This window comes from Salmo trutta, chromosome 19 (genome assembly GCF_901001165.1).
Source record: "Salmo trutta chromosome 19, fSalTru1.1, whole genome shotgun sequence".
NCBI lineage: Eukaryota > Metazoa > Chordata > Actinopteri > Salmoniformes > Salmonidae > Salmo > Salmo trutta.
Window position 1 is genome coordinate 48,713,465 of NC_042975.1, and position 24,793 is coordinate 48,738,257.

The 24,793-nt window shown below is 41.6% G+C and overlaps 1 protein-coding gene across 1 annotated transcript in view; it reads right to left on the reverse strand.

Annotated features, from left to right (window-relative positions):
• The window catches only part of LOC115154877 (serine/threonine-protein kinase 26), a 24,920-nt gene extending 5,137 nt beyond the window's left edge, over positions 1-19,783 (reverse strand). Inside the window, exons 1-2 of the mRNA XM_029701563.1 lie at positions 19,311-19,783; positions 7,092-7,322 (exon numbers count right to left, since the gene is read on the reverse strand). Coding sequence (XP_029557423.1) covers positions 7,092-7,322; positions 19,311-19,361 — 282 coding nt within the window. The 5' untranslated portion in view covers positions 19,362-19,783. The remainder of the gene's footprint in view (positions 1-7,091; positions 7,323-19,310) is intronic.
• Between the last annotated feature and the right edge of the window lie 5,010 nt (positions 19,784-24,793).

Here is a 24,793-nt window from a genome sequence, read left to right on the forward strand (position 1 = left end):
CTCCTTGGTCAAATAGCCCTTACACAGCCTGGAGGTATGGTGGGTCATTGTCCTGTTGAAAAACAAATGATAATCCCACTAAGCGCAAACCAGATGGGATGTCGTATCACTGCAGAATGCTGTGGTAGCCATGCTGGTTAAGTGTGCCTTGAATTCAGTGTCAACAGCAAAGCACCACCATGCTTCTCGTGTTTCTTGGCCCAAGCAAGTCTCTTTTTCTTATTGGTGTCCTTTAGTAGTGGTTTCTTTGCAGCAATTCGACCATAAAGGCCTGATTCACGCAGTCTCCTCTGAACAGTTGATGCTGAGATGTGTTACCTTTTTAAAATGTTTTATATTTATTTTAACCAGGAAAGTCAGTTGGGAACAAATTCTTATTTACTCTAATGAACTTATCCTCTGCAGCAGACAATAACGGACTGGCCATCTGGCACGCCGGGAGTTTTCCCCGTGGGCCGCTTGACAATTTGGGCCTGAGCAAAGCAAAATATAAATAACCCCAGCCCCCGCTTAAATAAAAATAACCAAGTGCTGTATGTCTGACTGGCCCAGGCGAGAGTGCTGCCGGCCCTCTGCCACTCTGGTTGGGTATTACATCTGTCAGCCTCTCTCCCCCAGCCAATTACTTTTGGTCCAGTCCATTCTAACTTTACCTGGGCCCTGCCCCTTTCCCATCTCTGTAAAGTGGTGACATTTGGATTAATAGTCGAGTGGAGCAAGACGGACAAACAAAAAGAGAAATAACGTAAAGGTGGTGCTGAAAAGCAGAGAGGGAAGAGGTTGACGTCCCTTGAGGCTGATGCAGCCAAATGTTTTAAAATAAATGATTCATTTGGCGCCGTTACCAGTTAATCTCAGCCTAATGAGCCCGAAGGCACTGGCAGCAGAGAGGAGCCCATTGAGCCCAGCGATACCAGTTCAACTGTTAGCCAAGGTTTTGCAGCTGAAGCGGTAAGACAGAAGACAATAGGGATAGAACAAGCAATGTTTGGGTTTGGCTAGCTGGTTATTCAGCTATATCGGGTGCCTTTTGTTGAAACAAGCTCTCGTCAATGTCACTTTTCGTGAACCAACCAATCACAGCCTGGATGGGGCGGGACATTAAAAAGGTTGACGTACTACAGCAAACTTTGGAAATGTTAAACTCATTGTTAGTACTTAGCATTAACCAATTAGAGACAAGGATTTAAGGACAGAACAAAAGCTACAAAAATTATAAAATGTTGGTTGTCTATTTCTTAAACTGCTGTATTGTCCAATTGGAATTAATATTATACTAGTGGTATATAGTATACTATATGAAATTATATGAATATACTAACATTATACTTCTCATTTAATATTATACTAATTACTCATCCAGGTTGAGGATAGTGCATCTGCAGTGGACAGATGTGGACTGAACCGGAGTCAGGATACCAATGCCACTCTAATTTTTGATTATTTTAAAGAGGCTGAAGTCAGGTGATCTAGATGTTTTTTTTTAGTTTCCACCCCCAACAAAAGTGTGAAAAGTCTGTGTTGCAGAAGGTTTTCTTTTGTAAAAAAAATGGGACCAACAGGAAGTGGCTGTCATACAGCGAAAAGAACCATGCTTTATTCTGCTTCCTTTGTACGGCATTTGCAAAGCCCACAGAGAACAGCCCTTTCATGAATGGAATGGCAGACTGGAAGCAGATCCATCAGACAGTGGGAGAACATGAGAAGAGCGTCATGCATAGAGGTTATGCAGACTTTCTAAGGCACTCCAACGGTAACATTGAGAGCCTGCTCATCGGCAGTCAGATGTCTGCTCATAGAGAGCAAGTGCGCAGAAGAAGGCAAGTGCTAGAGCGCATTATAGACGTTAAAGTCATAGGCAAGAGGGGTCTGAGCTACAGAGGCATGCAGTCTGAAGCAGCTTATACGCTAAATGACAGCAGCATTGACCATGGCAACATTCTAGAGACGATCATTCTTGCTGGGAAAGTACGACCTGTGTATGAAAGAGCATCTCTCTGCCTGCATAGAGAAAATAAAAAAACTGCATGAGTCTGGGTCAAGAGGCGGCGGAGGCTCTCTAATCACTCTTATCAAAGACTACCATCGATACCGTCATCCAACACACAATACAGGCCACCATAGCAAGTGAAATCCAGGAAGCTGGTATGTCTTCAATCCAGATTGGCACTACGCAGGACATTACAAAACAAGATCAATGCTCTGTCATAGTCAGATATGTGACGAACATCATCCATGAGAGGCTTGTGGCTGTGGTGAAATGCGAGGCATCCACTGGACAATACTTTGTCCAGGTACTGTGTGAAGTGCTGGAAAACATGAAGCTTGACATCAGCAAGTGCATTGGCAATTCCACTGATGGAGCCTCCAGTAAGGCCAGTATAAAGGCTTCTCTGCCCTGCTCTCTGCAAATGCCAACAATTAAGTGCATGTGTGGTGCTATGAACACATTTTGAACCTTGTTTTGGTAGACAACAGAGCGTGTCTTGGTAAGTGGGTCACTTTTTTCTCTCTCATTAACAACATAGCTCCGTTCTTCCGTGAATCCTACCAGAGGATGAACATTTGGGAAAAGGAGAGCAAGGACCCAAGACACAGAAGTCTTGCTCCAATTGGAGAGACACGCTGGTGGGATAAAGACTGTACCTTAAAGAAGGTCTTTGGGGCTTTTGGAAATCCAGATGAGGGTCTGTATGTTGATGTCCTTCTCACTCTTTCAACCATACAAGTTCAGAAAAACATCAACACTACTGCACGGGTCAAGGCACAAGGATACATTGAGGGGTTGCTGAAGTATGAAACAATACTTACAGCTCAGATATTCCTCAGAACATTTCAGGTCACCTCACCAGTCCCAAAATATCTTCAAACAAGTGGAATGGACATTCCGTCTGCGTATGGTTGTGTCTACAGAGGAGCAGCTGAAAGGAATGGCAGGAGATTTTGAAAAAGTCAAGGCAACTGCAGACACATTTGTTCAGTGGGCCAACAGGAAGTTGCAGGAACAGGATGAGGAAACAGAGCTGGAGTTAAACGAAAAGTGCTCGAAAGAAGAAAACCATTCCTGGAGAGATGGCACAAGATGAGACTTTTACTGGGGCAGAGTGAGCATACAGGATTGGTGTCCATACTCAAATTCTGGATATATAGTTATAGATAGCATCCATCGGCGATTTCTGAGTAATGGCACTTTGTATGCGGACATGGCTCTTCTGGACCCTAAAAACTTTAGTCAGATAACATCCAGTGCCAGTGGCCTTCCACAGAGAGCCCTTCAAGAACTAAGCAAATGTTTGATCAAATTTTGACAGCAGAGCAACGGTGGCCAATTTACAGAGTGAGCTCATGAGTCTAGGTTTAAACAATATGGATTTGAAGAATACACAACCTGGACTATGGAGGATCATGGACCTGAAGGAAATTAAGACGAGGTGGAGATGGTGAACAAGAGCTGTTCATCTTGCAAGGACTGTCCAGTGTGTTGCTACTGTATTTTTAGTCAGTACAACCTATTGACTGACACGTACCACATCCTGGTCCTTGCTTACAAGTTCCTACTTACCCTGTCAATAACCCAGGTAGCTTGCAAGCGGAGCTTCTCTACTCTGAAATTCATCAAGAGTATGCTCAGGAGCACTCAACAGCACCTGGAGGCTTTTATGCTCGTGGTTACCGAGCGATATGTTTTAATGGCCCTGGACAGTGACCTGGTTATAGATGGCATTGCTGAGAGAAGTGAGCTGCAGAAATGTCTAATTTGAGGTAGAAAATATGTTTATTTTATTCTGACTTTTTCATCCCCAGTCCGTCCCTGGCAGCAGAGGTAACTCTGGGGCTTCCTTTTCTGTGGCGGTCCTCATGAGAGCCAGTTTCCTCATAGCGCTTGGTGGTTTTTGTGACTGCACTTGAAGAAACTTTCAAAGTGACTGGACTTCATGTCTTAAAGTAATAGACTTAATTGAAATGCATTCCAGGTGACTACCTCATGAAGCTGGTTGAGAGAATGCCAAGAGTGTGCAAAGTTGTTATCAAGGCAAAGGGGGACTACTTTGAAGAATCTCAAATATAAAATGTGTGTCATTTCATAGTTCTGATGTCTTCACTATTATTCTACTATGCGTCCAAACTTTTGACTGATAGTTTTATTTTTTTATTATAAATTTGCAAAAGTGTTTTGCTTTGTCATTGTGGTATTGTGTGTAGATTGACAAGGTAAAAAATTAAGAATAAGGCTGTAACGTAGCAAAATGTGGAAAAAGTCAAGGGGTCTGAATACTTTCCGAACGCGCTGTATTATTACCACTTGTGAATGATGCCCAGCTTGTGTGGATTAAGGCAAAAAACAGTCCATGCCTTTTTTTGTGACCTCATGTAGCCTAGCCCATAGTGCTATATGTTTTGATGAGGTTTGTATCACAACTGAAGAGGCCAAATAACTTCTTAAAATTAAGCACACTAATCCGCTTTACAATGGGTGTAGAGCCTAACTGGCAAACATACGCAGCACGAGTTTCAAGTTGGGAGAATATTATTTTCACCAGAAAAATGCACCTTGATAATAACTGCATTACATGCATAATCGCATTTGCGGTCACTTTGAGAATGCTGTTTTCCCACTAATGGTATACTCACGCTTATAGCCTACTGCCGTGTGTGCATTGCTGCGCTTATAATGTGAAGAAATACCAGAATAGTTTACCAAAGTTTTAAGCTAAACGTTCTGATCTGTTGTGTCAGTCTCATTGCTTAAAAAAGTTATTGCACAGAATAGGTCAACTTTTGGACTATTGGGGATAGTAGATTTTTGCTGTTCATTAGGCATACTCCTCGTTAGCTGACGAAAAGTAAATGTAGACAGTTCTTTCCATATCTTAAATATGCGCCACGGAATTGGATAAGGATGCACGGTTGCATCCCCGATGTCTCGGTCTTCACTTGTAGCCTGTGAGAAAGACCCGATCACGTCACAGAGAGCCATGTGAGTGAGAGGTGCTTTGGAGCACGCAGCCGGGAGGAGGGAATTATAATTCATTATTGTATTCAACCCATGGGCACAACGGCCACTGGCAGCAAAAGGCATGGATTTGTTTAGGGGGCATTACGGCCACAAAAAGGGGATGCCTCCGGGAAATTCGAGGCATTATCGAGTGCTTGTCTAATTGTGAATGCGAGACTGATGAAGTGTGTACAACCTGTGCAGAAAACAAAGCAGAGCTCATGCCTTTCATGTGACTTTTTTCAAATCATCATTAGTCGCATCATGTAGCCTTAGAATGTACTAAAAATCAAAACATATAGCCCAACGTTTGTATCACAACTAAAGTAACATAAATAACTCTAAAATTAAGCATATAGGAGTTCCTGTTTCTTTGTTAACCGCTCAACACAGAATAGCTGCATGTGCGCACTCCCTCAAATCGCTTGGAGAAAATATTATTTATATTTTATTCAGCTATGTTCAATTGTAATCTTCATAATATAAAAAAAATGCCACGGCATTCTAAGCTAATCTTGTCTGCTAAATGATCTATTGTAGCCATCAGCCATATGACATAGCCAGATCAGGACCTAACATAAGGACATCTCAGAGTATACTATTCTGTTCTGAAATAGACTACATTTTCATCATATCATGTTTCTTTAGCCCGGTCTAAAATAATGGATTTATTGTGATGGTGTAGGCAACATGGATTTAAATGGAGATGTTCCAAAGGTCTGCATCAGCGGCTTGTAGGCCAGGAGATGCTAAATGTGTTTATGTTAATTACCGTGAGACCGGCAGTTATTTGCTTGACAATCACCGGCTGACAAAATTTCACGACCACAGCCCTACTTCCTCCCCCTGAAATTGTGTGCTACAATATGCCATTCTATATTGTTTCTCAACAGGGAATCCATGTTTACTTGACAGAACACAACCTTTTTTAGCTTTTTGCCACAAATCAAATTGAAAGAGTAGACTCCTTTTTCTGAGTAGATTACTAATCTACTGCCTTCCCACAAAGTCAAACCCACAGTGATTGATTGACAGGTCTAAAACCCTACCAACTGTGACTCAAACATCCTGCCCCCTCCCTGACAATCCCACCCACAGTGATTGATAGGCCGAACTGTTAAAGGGATAGTTCACCCAAATTACATTTGTTTCCTTACCCTAAGTGTCCACAGCAACAGAGCAAATAAAATACATAATTTGAAGAACAAACATCATTGTGGCAATTTATTCATATTTTAAGGTAAAACTGTAAATATGATTAATCTCAAGAGGTGACAGGTTTAATGTTAAAAAGGTCATTTTACTTGAGAAAATAGTTCTGATCATATAGGACGATATCCAAAACAACACACTGAATTCATAAATTCAGTAATTTTGTAAAGTCATGTTTTCTACTCAATACCACAACTCATTTTACCAATCTAGGATGTAAAGTTGCTAAAGTATTCAATAATTTAGCTGTGTATTTCGGACAGAATCAAGGCATTCAAATTTACCAGAGGCCACCAAAATAGAGCGCAATCAGACTTTTTTTTAATACATTTTTTTTAATGTATTATCGTTATTTAAAAAAATGTTGCACGGGCATGGCCCCCCCAGCCCGGAACTCCCTGGCTGGCTACATTTTCTACTTGGCTGACTACGCCATATACTTACAGAAAACACATAGGATAAAAAAGCAATACTCCAAGCCACAGCTCCATACTACTTATCAGACAGAGAACTGATACTGTATACTGGTTGTTGGGGTGGGATGGGGGGTGTGGGGGGGTCCATGGAGGGCTTTTGATCATTTTTATTGGATTCCTCATGTCTTACTCATTGTTAGGATAACTTATGAGCCAAATCGGATGTAAGGTTCTATATTTGTTGACGATTATATGAAACCAATAAATAAAAAAGAAATGCCAATTTGGGTGCAATCAATTATCTTCATTTCTCAGATATCAAATTATATTTCAACCAAATCTTTCAGGAATATTCATTTGATGTTTCTAACAACTAACGACTTCAGAACAATCCGAGACGGTGGGTGTCAAATCCTCTTTCTGGTGCTTTTTTGAGGTGGGACGACTGCAGTGTGCGTGTGTGTTACCTTGAGGTAGGAGCCGTAGTACTTTGTGACGTAAGGGCTGTCACACTGGCTGAGCACAGTGATCTCCTGCTGGATGTCCTCGATCTCATCCTCAGCCTCCTCCAGGTCTATGGTCTTGATGGCAACCACATTCTGAGTGCGGTTGTCTATGCCCTTGAACACCTCACCGAAGGAGCCCTTCCCAATACGCTCCAGCTTGGTGAACAGCTCCTCAGGGTCTGTCCGGCTGTTCTGAAGATTCAGAGACAGAGACATAGCAGTTATGTGGCAAAAAAATAAAACATTCCTTACCCCAGGACACCTCAACAGGCGACGATACTAGTTTGTACTGCTGAATGAGTCAAACAGGAAGTTGCCATTTCTTTAACGTTGAACGGTGTGGCTACATAGTTTATTGATAGGCCGGCTATATAAAACCGATGATCAACTGTTTTATAAAAGAATAGCCTAACCAATTTGAAAAATCCATATAGCCTAATCTGCACTGTTGTTGCAATGTAACCTATCACTGGATAACCACAAGCATGTTTGCAAAGAGAGCCTGTTGGATCCAAATAAATTATAAGCTTAACAGAAGATTATTGCCAAACCTCGTTCGAAATGTGGGACATTTCAAATACAGCAAAGGTGAAAGGGTGTGGCATTGAGTTCACTTGGAAGCAGACGTGTTTTGACCTGAAAATGAGGTTCAACAGACAGACTTATGCCCTAGTGCATTTCTCAGTGTTTTCGATATTTTAATCATGTCCTCCACTCCAAAAAACTAAGTACGTGGAAAAGATAATGGAGCTATATATTTTTGAAAAAAGATCAACTTTGAGAACTAACAACCAACTAAATAAAAACTAGACAGTCAGGGAGAATCTAAAATTCAAAAAAAGTCATGGCATGGGGCCCCCGTTGATATGGTTATAATGTTTGAGTCACTCAGATGGCATAAGAACATCATGGATAAATTTGTAGAATTACAGGAAATTTGCTTTAAAACTGCTGTTTTTCTCAGCCCCATGGAAAAATGTGTAGAATTGCAAGAAATTTGCTTTAAAAACAGCAAACTGGTAGCCACCGCTGCTGAAAAAAAAATACTAGGGGAAACACCAATTTATTAATCTGTACAGAGAGTGGTGGAAGTCAGTGGCACCAGCCTTGATCTCTCCCTGCCCTGACTATTAACCTGTTTGGGATAGGGGGCAGTATTTTCACGGCCGGATAAAAAACGTACCCGATTTAATCTGGTTACTACTCCTGCCCAGAAACTAGAATATGCATATAATTAGTAGATTTGGATAGAAAACACCCTAAAGTTTCTAAAACTGTTTGAATGGTGTCTGTGAGTATAACAGAACTCATATGGCAGGCCAAAACCTGAGAAGATTCCATACAGGAAGTGCCCTGTCTGACAATTTGTTCTCCTTCTGGGACATCTCTGCTGTAACGTGACATTTAAGGCTTCCATTGGCTCTCAGAAGGCGCCAGAAAGTGGAATGACGTCTCTGCAGTCTCTGGGCGAAAAACAGCAGGAGTTTTTGTGAGTGGTCAGGCAGGGAACAATGACACTGGAGATGCACGTCCACGAGACGACTCCATGTTTTTCTTTCAGTCTTTGAATGAATATAACGTCGCCCGGTTGGAATATTATCGCTATTTTACGAGAAAAATAGCATAACAATTGATTTTAAACAGTGTTTGACATGCTTCGAAGTACGGTAATTGAATATTTTGAATTTTTTTGTCACGAAATGCGCCCGCGCGTTACCCTTCGGATAGTGACCTCAACGCACGAACAAAACAGAGCTATTTCAATATAATTATGGATTATTTCGAACCAAAACAACATTTGTTGTTGAAGTAGAAGACCTGGGAGTGCATTCTGACGAAGAACAGCAAAGGTAATCCAATTTCTTATAGTAAATCTGAGTTTAGTGAGCACCAAACTTGGTGGGTGTCAAATTAGCTAGCCTGTGATGGCCGAGCTATCTACTCAGAATATTGCAAAATGTGCTTTCGCCGAAAAGCTATTTTAAAATCTGATACAGCGATTGCATAAAGGAGTTCTGAATCTATAATTCTTAAAATAATTATGTTTTTTGTAAATGTTTATCGTGAGTAATTTAGTAAATTCACCGGAAGTTTGCGGTGGGTATGCTAGTTCTGAACATCACATGCTAATGTAAAAAGCTGTTTTTTGATATAAATATGAACTTGATTGAACAAAACATGCATGTATTGTATAACACAATGTCCTAGGAGTGTCATCTGATGAAGATCATCAAAGGTTAGTGCTGCATTTAGCTGTGGTTTTGGTTTTTGTGACATATATGCTTGCTTTGAAAATGGCTGTGTGATTATTTTTGACAGGGTACTCTCCTGACAATCTAATGTTTTGCTTTCGCTGTAAAGCCTTTTTGAAATCGGACAATGTGGTTTGATTAACAAGAGTTTTATCTTTAAAATGGTGTAAAATAGTTGATTGTTTGAGAAATTGAAGTTATATCATTTAAGGTATTTGTATTTTGCGCCACGCTCTACCATTGGATATTGGTGAGGCGTTCCACTAGCGGAACGTCTGTCCCTAAAGAGCCCTGTCTGGCAGGTTGGCACAGAGGCAGGAATAGAGGACTTTGTCTTTGGTCACCTTTGGGTGTGTGGGGCTTCAGTGTGACAGGACTGCCTAGAATGGCAGCAGCGTCAGTGTCTGGGCAGAGCCTGGCTCATGGTGTCACAGAGGGCCAGAGCAGCTATAGGATGCTGTATCCTTCACCAAGTCTCACGCATCTAGACCGTTCTGTCTCAGATAAAGCTGTGAGCACTAGACTAATCTGGAGACTGGCCAGGCCAGGACCTTAATCAGTTTGTTACCACCACATGGCAGAACATGTTTGGCTGGAAATAACTTCAGTCAACAGAATTTGTTGGGAGGAAGCTAGCCGTCTAAATTCAACAGGCCTATTCTGATTCAAAACTAAAAGCTTAAGAGAATAGGCCCCTGTGGATATTTTGGAAAGAACAAGCAGGCAGCATGCTCAACATTTAACATACACACGTCGTGTGCATGGGCCCGTTTCCAATGCACTGTTGACAACTAACCTAGCGCAGACTCGGGTGTTACCCACAGCAAACAAGAGTAAGGAAAACTTCCTCTCAGGCCACACCCTCTTCAAGATGACAGAACACTTCAATGTGGCCAATGCTACTGGTCATTGTTGCCAGTATCATACCAGTCTCACAAAACAGTAAGGCTTGCCACCTGATTTAGCATCAGACTTTGGACTGCAGGTAGGCCTAATGCCTATACGAGAAAACAAGAGGAAATCACAAGGGAGTTGCTGATCTCCCTGGAGGGAGAGAGACAGGTGGGTATCCTGCAGTTAGGAATTCATTTGCCAGAGCAATGAAGCATGGTGAACAAACGTCATTACTAAAGCCCCAGGGAAATTACTAATATCAACCACCTCTTATCAATGCAGCCTTCCTGCTGTTGCACAAGGCAGCTTGTGTACTGGAGTTCTGCAAAGTAGCCTTAATGCCTATGTTTTGCTATGACCATACTAGAACTTGGCAGGGAGAGAATAATCTGCAGATAGGACAATGAGAGAATGTCCATATTTGTCACAATTGACTTTCCTTGCCTTATAATATGTTAAATTTCAGACGTGTTAGATAAGTGTGGCTAAACTGAAATAGAAAACACCTAAAGCCTAATCCCCAATTTAATAAATTGGTATACAAAATATAACTGAAAAAGCATGGAATCTTTCAACATCTCACTTTACTTTACCAATGTCATAGTTCCGCCCACAAGGGTTCTTCTCACGGAGCAATCTTCCCTCTAATGTTCAAATCATCAACGACAGAGACTAGACCTAATGATGTAACGTTATTGCACTGAAATGTTCTCATCCATATCGGATTACAGGCTGTAAATGCAGAACAGCAGTTGTAGCTAGTGGCTTAGGCCTATTTCAAGTCCCAAATCGAATGAACGGTGACCATATGGCAGCCCAAACAATGTATAATTTGCCAAGGCAAGGGATACACAAAAGATGCTTTCAGTAGACCAGAGGCAAACACCTGTGCCTTTCTATATACAGTTGAAGTCGGACGTTTACATAAACTCGTTTTAATGACTCCAACCTAAGCCTATCAACCACTTCATAAATGACTTGTTAACAAACTATAGTTTTGGCAAGTCGGTTAGGACATCTACTTTATGCATGACTCAAGTAATGTTTCCAACAATTGTTTACAGACAGATTATTTCATTTATAATTCACTGTATCACAATTCCAGTGGGTCAGAAGTTTACATACACTGAGTTGACTGTGCCTTGGAAAATTCCAGAAAATGATGTCATGGCTTTAGAAGCTTCTGATAGGCTAATTGACATAATTTGAGTCAATTGGAGGTGTACCTGTGGATGTTTTTCAAGGCCTACCTTCAAACTTAGTGCCTCTTTGCTTGACATCATGGGAAAATCTAAAGAAATCAGCCAAGACCTCAGAAAAGAAACTGTAGACCTCCACAAGTCTGGTTCATCCTTGGGAGCAATTTCCAAACACCCGAAGGTACCACGTTCATCTGTACAAACAATAGTATGCAAGTATAAACACCATGGGAACACGCAGCCGTCATACCGCTCAAGGATACACGTTCTGTCTCCTAGAGATGAACGTACTTTGGTGCGAAAAGTGCATATCAATCCCAAAACAGTAAAGGACCTTGTGAAGATGCTGGAGGAAACAGGTACAAAAGTATCTACATCCACAGTAAAACGAGTCCTATATCGACATAACATGAAAGGCCGCTCAGCAAGGAAGAAGCCACTGCTCCAAAACTGCCATAAAAAAGCCAGACTACGGTTTGCAACTGCACAGGGGACAAAGATCGTCCTCTGGTCTGATGAAACAAAAATAGAACTGTTTGGCCATAATGACCATCAATATGTTTGGAGGAAAAAGGGGGACGCTTGCAAGCGGAAGAACACCATCCCAATTGTGAAGCACGAGGGTGGCAGCATCATGTTGTGGGGGTGCTTTGCTGCAGGAGGGACTGGTGCACTTCACAAAATAGATGGCATAATGAAGATAGAAAATGATGTGGATATATTGAAGCAACATCTCAAGACATCAGTCAGGAAGTTAAATTTGGTCGCAAATGGGTCTTCCAAAAGGACAATGACCCCAATATACTTCCAAAATTGTGGCAAAATGTCTTAAGGACAACAAAGTCAAGGTATTGGAGTGGCCATCACAAAGCCCTGACCTCAATCCTATAGAAAATGTGTGGGCAGAACTGAAAAACCATGTGCGAGCAAGGAGGCCTACAAGCCTGACTCAGTTACACCAGCTCTGCCAGGAGGAATGGGCCAAAATTCACCCAACTTATTGTGGGAAGCTTGTGGAAGGATACCTGAAACGTTTCACCCAAGTTAAACAATTTAAAGGCAATGCTACCAAATACTAATTGAGTGCATGTAAACTTCTGACCCACTGGGAATGTGATGAAAGCAATAAAAGCTGAAATAAATAATTCTCTACTATTATTCTGACATTTCACATTCTTAAAATAAAGTGGTGATCCTAACTGACCAAAGACAGGGAATGTTTACTAGGACTAAATGTCAGGAATTGTGAAAAATTGAGTTTAAGTGTATTTGGCTAAGGTGTATGTAAACTTGACTTCAACTGTATGTATGCGTGTATGCGTGTGTGTGATATATATATATATATATATATATATAAGAACATACACATATACACAGTGCATTCGGAAAGTATTCAGACCCCTTGTCTTTTCCACATTACAGCCTTTTCCTAAATGTATTAAATTACTTTTTCCCCCTCGTCAATCTACACACAATACCCCATAATGACAAAGCGAAAACAGGTTTAGACATTTTGGGAAATGTATTAAAATTAAAAACAGAAATACCTTGTTTGAAAGAGACCGTTTTTCTGGAAGCTGTGCCATTTCCCCCACGTGGGCCAGCCCCCTAGCAATTCAAGTACTAGCCAATGAGCTTCCGGCCCTCGCCATCTGAGTGACAGCGAGCAAGATACACACAGCAGAGCAAGAGCAATGACATGGTGCACATATGTGACGTAGTACGCAACTTTCTGGGACCACTTTTGGCTCATGAGCGCTACTTCAGAACTACTGGCTAAAAAGTATACAGAAAGTACAGATGCTCTTTAATACGGCTTTGTGAATCTCTTTAACAGGCTGAGCCAGAACAGCTTCAATGCACTTTGGCATAGATTCTACAAGTGTCTGAAACTCTATTGCTGGGATGCAACACCATTCTTCCACGAGAAATTCCATAATTTGGTGTTTTGTTGATGGTGGTGGAAAACGCCGTCTCAGGCACCGCTCCAGAATCTCCCATAAGTGTTCCATTGGGTTGAGATCTGGTGACTGAGATGGCCATGACATATGGTTTACATCGTTTTCATGCTCATCAAACCATTCAGTGACCGCTCGTGCCCTGTGGATGGATGGGGGCTTTATCATCCTGTGGGCAAAGCCATGGAGGGGCTTCTCTGCAACTTCGCTATTACACTTTGTTATTATCAGTAGTACTTTATTATTATTATTATTATTCAAGTTTTTACCTCTAAATATTAGTCTAGTATACAAATTAAATAATGTCAGATTGGAGAGGAATTCTGGAAAAATGCAGATTCCAATTTTGACGCACTAAACCATTCCCACCACGTCCGATACGTTTTTCCCTCCACTTCCCCGATCGAGTCGCATAACGTCACCAATGCTACTGTGGTCATTCTCTATGGAAATATGTTGTTCAAAGTGGCTAGAGGACGCAGTAATGACAGAAAAATTATATATTACTGGAAAAATAATACACTACTGAAAATATGATATAGGCTATGCATCCTATCGGATGAATCATGAAGAGAGCTTGGCTACGTTTCATTCAGTTGCACCACATTTAATATGAGAAGAAACGCAAAACTGGCACCTGTCGTCATTCCTCGCACATATGCTGACTCTGCAACAAGACAACAACCCATCTGATTAAAGAGATGAAGTCCAGACAGGCTAGGCCTATTTCAGGAAGTGGACGTAAGGAAAAAGTGAACTCATACATGCACACCACCCACCTAAAAGGACCCATCAATCAAGCTGCCTGCAGCGCATCTAACTCAGACACATAAGCAAATCCTGTTTGTCCTTTCCCAAAAACATTAAAAACCTTGCCTTCAAATCCTTTCTGTAGAATATCAAAATTAATGCTAAATCAATGTAGCCCATCATATAAATTGACGAGGATCAGTGGTGGAAAAAGTACCCAATTGTCATACTTCAGTGAAAGTATACAGTCCATTCAGAAAGTATTTAGACCCCTTGACTTTTTCCACATTTTGTTACGTTGCAGCCTTACTCTAAAATTGATTCAATCGTGTTTTCCCTCAATCTACACACACACACACACACACCCATAATGATTGTAATACATTTGCATAAAAATAATAATGAAATATTAAATTTTTATAAGTATTCAGACCTGTTACTCAGTACTTTGTTGAAGCACCTCTGGCAGCAATTACAGCCTCAAGTCTTCTTGGGTATGACGCTACAAGCTTGGCACATCTGTATTTGGGGAGTTTCTCCCGTTCTTCTCTGCAGATCTTCTCAAACTCTGTCAGGATGGATGGGGTGCGTCGCTGCACAGCTTTTTCCAGGTCTCTCCAGAGATGTTCGACCGGGTTCAAGTCCGAGCTCTGGCTGGGCCACTCAAGAACATTCAGAGACTTGTCGCGAAGCCACTCCTGCGTTGTCTTGGCTGTGTGATAAGGGTCGTTGTCCTGTTGGAAGGTGAACCTTCGCCCCAGTCTGAGGTCCTGAGCGCTCTGGAGCAGGTTTTCATCAAGGATCTCTCGATACTATGCTCCGTTAATCTTTCCCCTGATGCTAACTAATCTCCCAGTCCCTGCCGCTGAAAAACATCCCGACAGCATGATGCTGCCACCACCATGCTTCACTGTAGGGATGGTGCCAGGTTTCCTCCAGACGTGACATTTGGCATTCAGACCAGAGAATCTTGTTTCGCATGGTCTGAGAGTCATTTAGGTGCCTTTTGGCAAACTCCAAGTGGGCTGTCATCTGCCTTTTACTGAGGAGTGGCTTCCGTCTGGCCACTCTAACATAAAAGGCCTGATTGGTGGAGTGCTGCAGAGATGGTGGTCCTTCTGGAAGGTTCTCCCATCTCCACAGAGGAACTCTGGAGCTCTGTCAGAGTGACCATCGGATTATTGGTCACCTCCCTGACCAAGGCTCTTCTCCCCCGATTGCTCAGTTTGGCCGGGCAGCCAGCTCTAGGAAGAGTCTTGGTTCCAAACTTCTCCCATTTAAGAATGATGGAGGCCACTGTGTTGTTGGGGACCTTCAAATGCTGCAGAAATGTTTTGGTACCCTTCCCAAATCTGTTCCTTGACACAATCCTATCTCGGAGCTCTACGGACAAGTCCTTCGACCTCATGGCTTGGTTTTTACATTGTCAACTGTGGGACCTTATATACTGCTCAAAAAAATAAAGGGAATGCTTTAACAACACAATGTAACTCCAAGTCAATCACACTTCTGTGAAATCAAACTGTCCACTTAGGAAGCAACACTGATTGGCAATAAATTTCACATGCTGTTGTGCAAATGGAATAGACAACAGGTGGAAATTATAGGCAATAAGCAAGACACCCCCAATAAAAGAGTGGTTCTGCAGTTGGTAACCACAGACCACTTCTCAGTTCCTATGCTTCCTGGCTGATGTTTTGGTCACTTTTGAATGCTGGCGGTGCTTTCACTCAAGTGGTAGCATGAGACGGAGTCTACAACCCACACAAGTGGCTCAGGTAGTGCAGCTCATTCAGGATGGCACATCAATGCGAGCTGTGGCAAGAAGGTTTGCTGTGTCTGTCAGCGTAGTGGCCAGAGCATGGAGGCGCTACCAGGAGACAGGCCAGTACATCAGGAGACGTGGAGGAGGCCGTAGGAGGGCAACAACCCAGCAGCAGGACCGCTACCTCCGCCTTTGTGCAAGGAGGAGCAGGAGGAGCACTGCCAGAGCCCTGCAAAATGACCTCCAGCAGGCCACAAATGTGCATGTGTCTGCTCAAACGGTCAGAAACAGACTCCATGAGGGTGGTATGAGGGCCCGACGTCCACAGGTGGGGGTTGTGCTTACAGCCCCACACACACTACTGAGCCTCATTTTGACTTGTTTTAAGGACATTACATCAAAGTTGGATCAGCCTGTAGTGTGGTTTTCCACTTTAATTTTGAGTGTGACTCCAAATCCAGACCTCCATGGGTTGATAAATTGGATTTCCATTTATTATTTGTGTGATTTTGTTGTCAGCACATTCAACTATGTAAAGAAAAAAGTATTTAATAAGATTATTTCTTTCATTCAGATCTAGGATGTGTTGTTTAAGTGTTCCCTTTATTTTTTTGAGCAGTGTATAAACAGGTGTGTGCCTTTCTAAATCATGTCCAATCAATTGAATTTACCACAGGTGGACTCCCAATTTATATAAACATCAAGGATGATCTATGGTAACAGGATGCACCAGAGCTCAATTTCAAGTCTCATAGTAAAGTGTCTGAATACTTATATACATACATACATACATACATACATACATACATACATACATACATACATACATACATACATACATACATACATACATACATACATACATACATACATACATACACTTCTAAAAGCCTGTTTTCTCTTTGTCATTATGGGGTATTGTGTGTAGATTGATGAGGGCATTTACAAAAAAAAAAAGTAATACATTTTAGAATAAGGCTGTAACATAACAAAATGTGGAAAAAGTCAAGGGGTCTGAATACTTTCCGAACGCACTGTAGATACCTTAATAGAAAGTTACTCAAGTAAAAGTATTTGGTTCTAAATATACTTAAGTATCAAAAGTAAAAATAATTTCAAATTCCTTATATTAAGCAAAGCAGACGACACCATTTTCTTATTTTAAATGTATGGCTAGCCACAGGCACAACTCAGACAATTTACAAATGATGCATTTGTGTTTAGTGAGTCCACCATATCAGCGGCAGTAGGGATGACCACGTATTTTCTTGATAAGTGCGTGAATTCGACCATTTTCCTGTCCTGCTAAGCATTCAAAATGTAACGAGTACTTTTGGGTGTCAAGGAGAATTTAGGGAGTAAAAAGTACATTATTTTCTTTAGGAATGTAGTGAACAAAAAGTTGGCAAAAATATAAATAGTAAAGTACAGATACCCCAAAAAAACAACTTAACGCCACTGACGAGGATATAGAGACAATTGACAACTATTAGAAAATAGAAACATGCACGCAACCTGTCCATAGCCTAATGATCAGCCTGTCCATAGCCTAATGATCAGCCTGTCCATAGCCTAACGTTCAGCCTGTCCATAGCCTAACGTTCAGCCTGTCCATAGCCTAACGTTCAGCTTGTCCATAGCCTAACGTTCAGCCTGTCCATAGCCTAACGTTCAGCCTGTCCATAGCCTAACGTTCAGCCTGTCCATAGCCTAACGTTCAGCCTGTCCATAGCCTAACGTTCAGCCTGTCCATAGCCTAACGTTCAGCCTGTCCATAGCCTAACGTTCAGCCTGTCCATAGCCTAACGTTCAGCCTGTCCATAGCCTAACGTTCAGCCTGTCCATAGCCTAACGTTCAGCCTGTCCATAGCCTAACGTTCAGCCTGTCCATAGCCTAACGTTCAGCCTGTCCATAGCCTAACGTTCAGCCTGTCCATAGCCTAACGTTCAGCCTGTCCATAGCCTAACGTTCAGCCTGTCCATAGCCTAACGATCAGCCTGTCCATAGCCTAACGATCAGCCTGTCCATAGCCTAACGATCAGCCTGTCCATAGCCTAACGATCAGCCTGTCCATAGCCTAATGATCAGCCTGTCCATAGCCTAACGTTCAGCCTGTCCATAGCCTAACGATCAGCCTGTCCATAGCCTAACGATCAGCCTGTCCATAGCCTAACGATCAGCCTGTCCATAGCCTAATGATCAGCCTGTCCATAGCCTAATGATCAGCCATTGATCAATTTTAGTGAAGCAATGGGGGTCATGAAGACACTTTCCCCCAACACATGTAAATATTGTACTATAAATTGACAATGAACTGGAGGGGAAGTTTGAATGGCGAGAGTGACATGTAGCCTAGCTCTGGTGTGATATGATCACATTGGCTAAATCCATACCTTGTTGCACTGATGCATTGCAAACGTTAAAAAAAAAAAAAACAGGCATTGAAACGATTTAATAATTCACACAATTAACCCAGATCTGCCATTGGCAGTGGTGGCATGTCAGTGTCATCAGTTTATTTTCGCATGTTCAATTTTACGTCTAACTATGACGTTTGGTTATGTATTTCTCACGTGATCAAACGTGAACGGAAGAGTCATCTGTCATTGAACTGCAAACACTTCATTTAAGAATCCCTACTGTCAACCAATCACCGACGAAGGGGAGTTGACTTCGGCAAGCCTCAACAACAACAAAAAGTGCTTGAACCCTGCCGAACACCAAAACGAACACAAACGTCCCAAAATGTCGCGATAATATATGCGCGAACTGTTCCGACTGGGACGCATAGGTTACGAAGTCTTGTGCAGATCAAACACACCGCTGGAACGCTGATTAAACTGTTGAGTTTAGTTACGTGTCCTAATAAGCCTAAAGATTGCTCAGAAAACCAGGCGTTTTAATCGGCGTATGCTTACTTTGATTTTGACATTACGCCGATTAAGATAAGCAGAGTAAAGTGTGTACATGACTATTTCCATACGTTACTCGGTCTTGTACTGCCATAATCAGTTTAATATCAAATTATTAGTGTACGTGTAGCTAAACGTACGTTGACAGACGTGTCATTCCTTCCTGTGAACTGCCGATATATACCTGAGTGCTCATAAAGCTGGTTAGCTAACTGATTTGTGTCATGCCCTCAAAACGGTCTAGCAACAATACACCAACTGGATACAAAACTAGCTAAGTTAGCTAAGTAACTTAACTACAGCCGCTAACGTTAGTAAACTAGCTAGTTATGAAGTTACACACTAACAACGTCCTGCAATCTTGCTAGCTGACGTTACTCAACTAAATGCAAGAAAGCTATTCAACGTGAAATGGTTGTTGTTGAAAAAGTTGGGAGGCCTCCACTTACCTGCATCCCAGGCACTTGCACCGCAACCGGTGACTGGGCCATCTTCCGCATCCAAAGGAATAACCGAAAACCAACCGATTAACTAACGTTAATCGTTTTAGATAACTAGCCTAGCGAACTAACGTCAGGCAACCCAGTTTGCGGTTTATTATTCGCTAGTTAACGGTAGCAACCTATTTTCCTTTGAAAAACGTAGCTAACTGCTAAAGTCGTCGTAGCTAGCTGACATTACACACCCAGCCTTAACGCTAGGCTAGCTACTTCAAAACAACAGGCGACTGACTATTCCATGACATCGATCTTGATGTTTCAACATTAATTTATAGTTGTAAAACAATGTCTTTGATGTTACGACAGGCTATTCATCTGTGTATTTAGCGAGTAAAAAATACAATCCAAAAGTGCAAGCAGTCGACGACTTGTTGTCAGAACTACGTTGATGTGGCTGGCTGGCTTTATGCCGCGTCCATATGCAAGTGGGAACTCGGAAATTTCCAACTTGCAAACTGATTATCGTTATACACGTGCTGCGTTCAATCAGTCAGCAAGTCGAACATTTCTAAGTTTCCTAGATCTGACTAGTAGTTGAACGCAGCAAACGTTATTAGCGCTCAGCAGTTGGGTGGAGCCGAAAACTGTACAGAGACATTTGCGTCACTGCTTTCTCTCCAATTGTGTGATTGCGGCCCCCAATTTGGGGCGTTCCTGCGTGTGGGCATTCCTACGTCTGCTGTGTACCGGAGTTCTAGTTTAAAACTAGTATAAAGTAAAGAAGGGCTCCTGCATATGCAGGAATGCCCACATGCAGGAACGCCCCAAATTGCTGGCCGCAATTGCACCCTTTTGCTTTTGCCAATTTGCTCTAAAATCGCGTAATTTCAATTCCGGCCGTTTCTTGATGTGGGCCTTCACCAGGAAACGCCCACTGGTGCCTGCCATTGGTCAGTAGTGATGGGCATTCTGGCTCTTTTCAGTGAGCCGGCTCGTTCGGCTCAGCTCACCAAAAAGAGCCAGAACGTCTAGCTCCCAAACGGCACTTAAAAAAAAAATGTGTTTTGTATTTTTTCAAGTCAAACAGTTTGCGATAGTCAAACTATCATTGGCGTTAAAACAATTCTAATCAATTATTAAATGAATCATACCCTACCTTAACCACAATGTATTTAAACATGCATTGGTTTGTTATGAAAAATAATGCTAGTAAACATTTGCCTTTAAAGTATAACTTTTTTAATGTAATAAACAAAGTGCATATAAATCTAACCATTCAAAACGAATACAATCTGAACAGCATAATAATAGAATACTGCACCATATCAAAGAAAAATAAATAACAATGTGCAAAACTGCAGCATCCCACTTAAAACATTAAACTGGTCCCTTGTTTCTCTTTATTGCCACGTTATACCCAGCAGCACACAGCAATGCTGACCATATTTTTCTGTCTTTTATGAGAGATTTGCATTCAGAAATGCAAGCTGCCTCACTTTCGAGGGGCTGATGCGGTCTCTTCTCTCAGTAATTATTTGTCCCGTTTTAGAGAAGACCCTCTCAGAGGGAACGGATGTGGCAACTATGCAGAGTCTCCCTGTCATGACTACAGATCTTTGGAGGGGCTCCTCCAAATAGGATCGGACCTCCATTATGGCATCTGCTGAGGGATTCCTTCGTGCTGCATCCCCAGTTGCTCTCTCGTCAAACAGCATCCAAACAGCAGACGTTTGTGGCACTACTGCTGGTGCTTCCGCTCCATCTGATCCCTCTTCTTCCTGTTGCCCTGGTGCCTGAGCCAGCTGACTGCTGGGGCTGCCCCTCCGTGCTGCTGAGGTTATTCTTTGAAGAGCCTCATCAATTTTTGCACTTTGTTTTATACACACACACACACACACACACACACACACAATTAAAAAGTTATACTTTAAATGCAAATGTTTAATAGCATTCTTTTTCATAACAAACCAATGCATTTTTAAATACATTGTGGTTAAGGTAGAGTATGATTTCATTTAATCATTTAATTATAATTGTTTTAACACCAGTCATAGTCAAACTATCGCAAACTGTTTGACTTGAAAAAAATACAAAACATATTTTTTTTAAAGAGCCGTTTGGGAGCCAAAAGTGCCGGCTCTTTTTGGTGAGCTGTGCTGAACGAGCCGGCACACTAAAAATAGCCGGAATGCCCATCACTAGACTGTGACTGTGACTGTTGGCTCAGCCCTTCCTCACGCATCTTTGGTTCATTGGTTGACACTGCGTGTCTGATCTACAGGAACAACAGGTAAGGCTGTTAGTCTGAGCAGACAGTCAGCTTGAGCATTTAGGCCTATATTATTACATTTTTTTTGTTCTTTGAATTAGTTCATTCTATTCATTTAAATCTTTTGATTATTCATATCTTATTTTTAAAATATTTTTATAAATAGTTTCGGCTCTTCTGTTATGCGAGCCGGCTCCCAACGTTCACCTACAAAACTGGCACTTAGAGCTGACTCGTTCACGAATGACCCATCATTAAAGGTCAGTTCCTGCACAGTCCCATGCAGTTGATATTGAGGAGACTACTCGATTTACGATGTTTAAAAAGCACTCGTTTTAAAGGAATGCTTTAGATATCATACTTTGCATGAATGTCTGTGGATGGGGGTTATTGATACACTCATACAGTGCTCTCTGAAAGTAATATAATTACTTAACTTAGAGTGCATTAGGAAAGCATTCAGACCCCTCCACATTCTGTAATGGTACAACCACAGGATGTTGGCGGAACCTTAATTGGGGAGGATGGGTTCGTGGTAATGGCTGGACTGGAAATTGTGGAATGGCATCAAATACATCAAACAAATGGTTTCCATGTGTTTGAAGACATTCCATTTGCTCCGTTCCAGGAATTATTATGAGCTGTTCTCCCCTCAGCAGCCTCCACTGGTTGCAGCATTATTCTAAAATCGATTAAATCATTTGTTTTCAAAGAAAAAACAGGTTTTTATTTTTTGAAAATAACAATTTTGGCCATTAGATGGCATCAGTGTATGTGAAAAGTTTTAGACATTCCAATAAACCATTGCATTTCTGTTCAAAATTTTGTATCAAGACTGCCCAAATGTGCCTAATTTGTTTATTAATAACTTTGTTCAAAACTGTGCACCCTTCTCAAACAATAGCATTTCACTGTAATAGCTACTGTAAATTGGACAGGGCAGTTAGATTAACAATAATTTAAGCTTTCTGCCAATATCACATTTGTCTATGTCCTGGCATATTTTCTTGTTACTTACAACCTAATGCTAATCACATTAGCCTACACTAGCTCAACCGTCCCATGGACGGGACTCCGATACCGAAGTAGTTTTAACTAGTCAGTGGCCACACCCCCGTGAGCCCAGACATCACATTAGGCATCATGGACCGCCCTTTTCTCTGAAGTGTATAAAACCCACTCCTGACAAAATTCACATTAGACTAGAAAACATGCAGCTGACGCGTCATGTGAAATGGTTTAAACTACAACTCTACCAAAGGATGAGTCAGAGAACGCCGGGACAGAGTCCCCATGTTGGAATGGCTACAATTCTATAAGCCACGGAGACCATACAGCTGTAGTTTTGGCTACACGGCTGGAAATGGTTAAACTCAGACTATCGAGCACTACAGCAGAAAGAGCAAATTCTAGACGACACAAATTACTAGTCTGCAGCGAGAAATTATGTAAACCTAGTACGAGAATACCTGACAACCACCGAAGCACCTATTCTATGAGAACATTTCCTAATGGTAGCCTAATGGTAGCCATTCTAACCACCTACGTCACAATGTCTTTCGTGGTCTTCTGGGAAAGTTAAACAGAGACTGATGAACTCTACAGGATGATCAAGTGTTTAACAGAGAGACGACATACGGGCGTAAATATATACATTGCAATTATTCTCGAATGAGTGGCCGTTCATGTGCAAAGGATTAGCATTTCAATGATTATAATTACCCACTGTGTGTAGTGAATTCATTTAGTCTTTCCCGCTCTCTCAGTCCCAACCACTTTCCTTTGTCTACCAAGCCGTCATATTGGCTTAGCCCATTAGGGACTTTTCTATCATTGTTAGTAGCCAATATCTACTGTTTGTTTGTTATGTAATTCTGTGTGATTATTTAGTTAGTTAGTAAATAAATAATTAAGCCAATTTGTATATCGCTGATTTATGATTTTAACTAGGGTTTGTGCAGATATCCAAGGGTTTGCGACGTCAGTAATGAGAAATGATGAGGCAATTAATTATCATTAACGGAAGACCAATTGATAAGATATTAAAATATCTGATGAGTTATATTCTGGAAATTATAACTAACATTTAAACATTTTCCCGTGGTGCCCCGACTTCCTAGTTAATTCATGTGTTTGTGTGATTAGTTTAATCACGTAATTATTAAACTTAGAGAAACGATTTGATATAAGTCTTCACATGTAAGGATAGTCCAGACATGACAGACCCCAACATTAGAAAAAGTGAAACATCGCCTTTATTCATATTTCCATGAAGGCTGTACACCACCAGGGTACAAAGATTGTCCTAGGGTCATTTTTGACCCAGCAGTTATAAAATCATTTACACACTACAAAGACACACACACACACACACACACACACACACACACACACAGTGTGCTTCTGATTGAACTCAGACAAAACTAAAACGTTCTTGTGCATGTGCAGCATCTCCCCTCCACGACCTCACACATGACTCAAGTTCACAGACAAAATGTAAAAAAAATTCAGACAAAATAAACATTTCTTGAAAGCATTGTTTACTAATGGGGAATGCAGTCAGAGGCTATAAAGGTGCTGCAGATGACAGTCCCCCCCAGTTCTCTCTTTGCGGAAGCCATGAGTGCACGTTTCAATGCCCAACAGGTCGTAGATCTGATTTTTTTCAGATATCCAGGAGGAACAAGAGAAAAATTATTTAGAAAAGGAGGAGGTATCTGAAGAAGAACATGGGGAAGAATACAACCCAGACCACGATGCATCATCTTCAGATGAAGAAGAAATCCCCCCAAACTGAAAGACATTTTTGTCAAAGAACAGCAAAATAACATGGTCCTTGTCACCATATGACAACCAGGGCAGGGTGGCAGCACAAAATGTCATAAGGATGACCTTAGGGCCCACAAGACATGCAGTTGACAATTCCCAGGACATCGCCTCAACATTCTACATGTTAATCACACCAGCCATCGAACAAAATCATCCTGGAGATGACATATTTGGATGGATGAGATTGACCTGCATGTCTACATATGGATGCTAATCTTAGCGGGTGTGTATAAGTCCTGAGGCGAGGCTACATGTCGTCTCTGGGATGCAGAGAGTGGAAGGGTGATTTTCCATGCCACTGAAAGTCTTCACACCTTCTCAAGAATGCAACGATTTGATAACCGTGAGTCAAGACCTGCAAGACGTGCGAGAGACAAACTGGTGGCCATAAGAG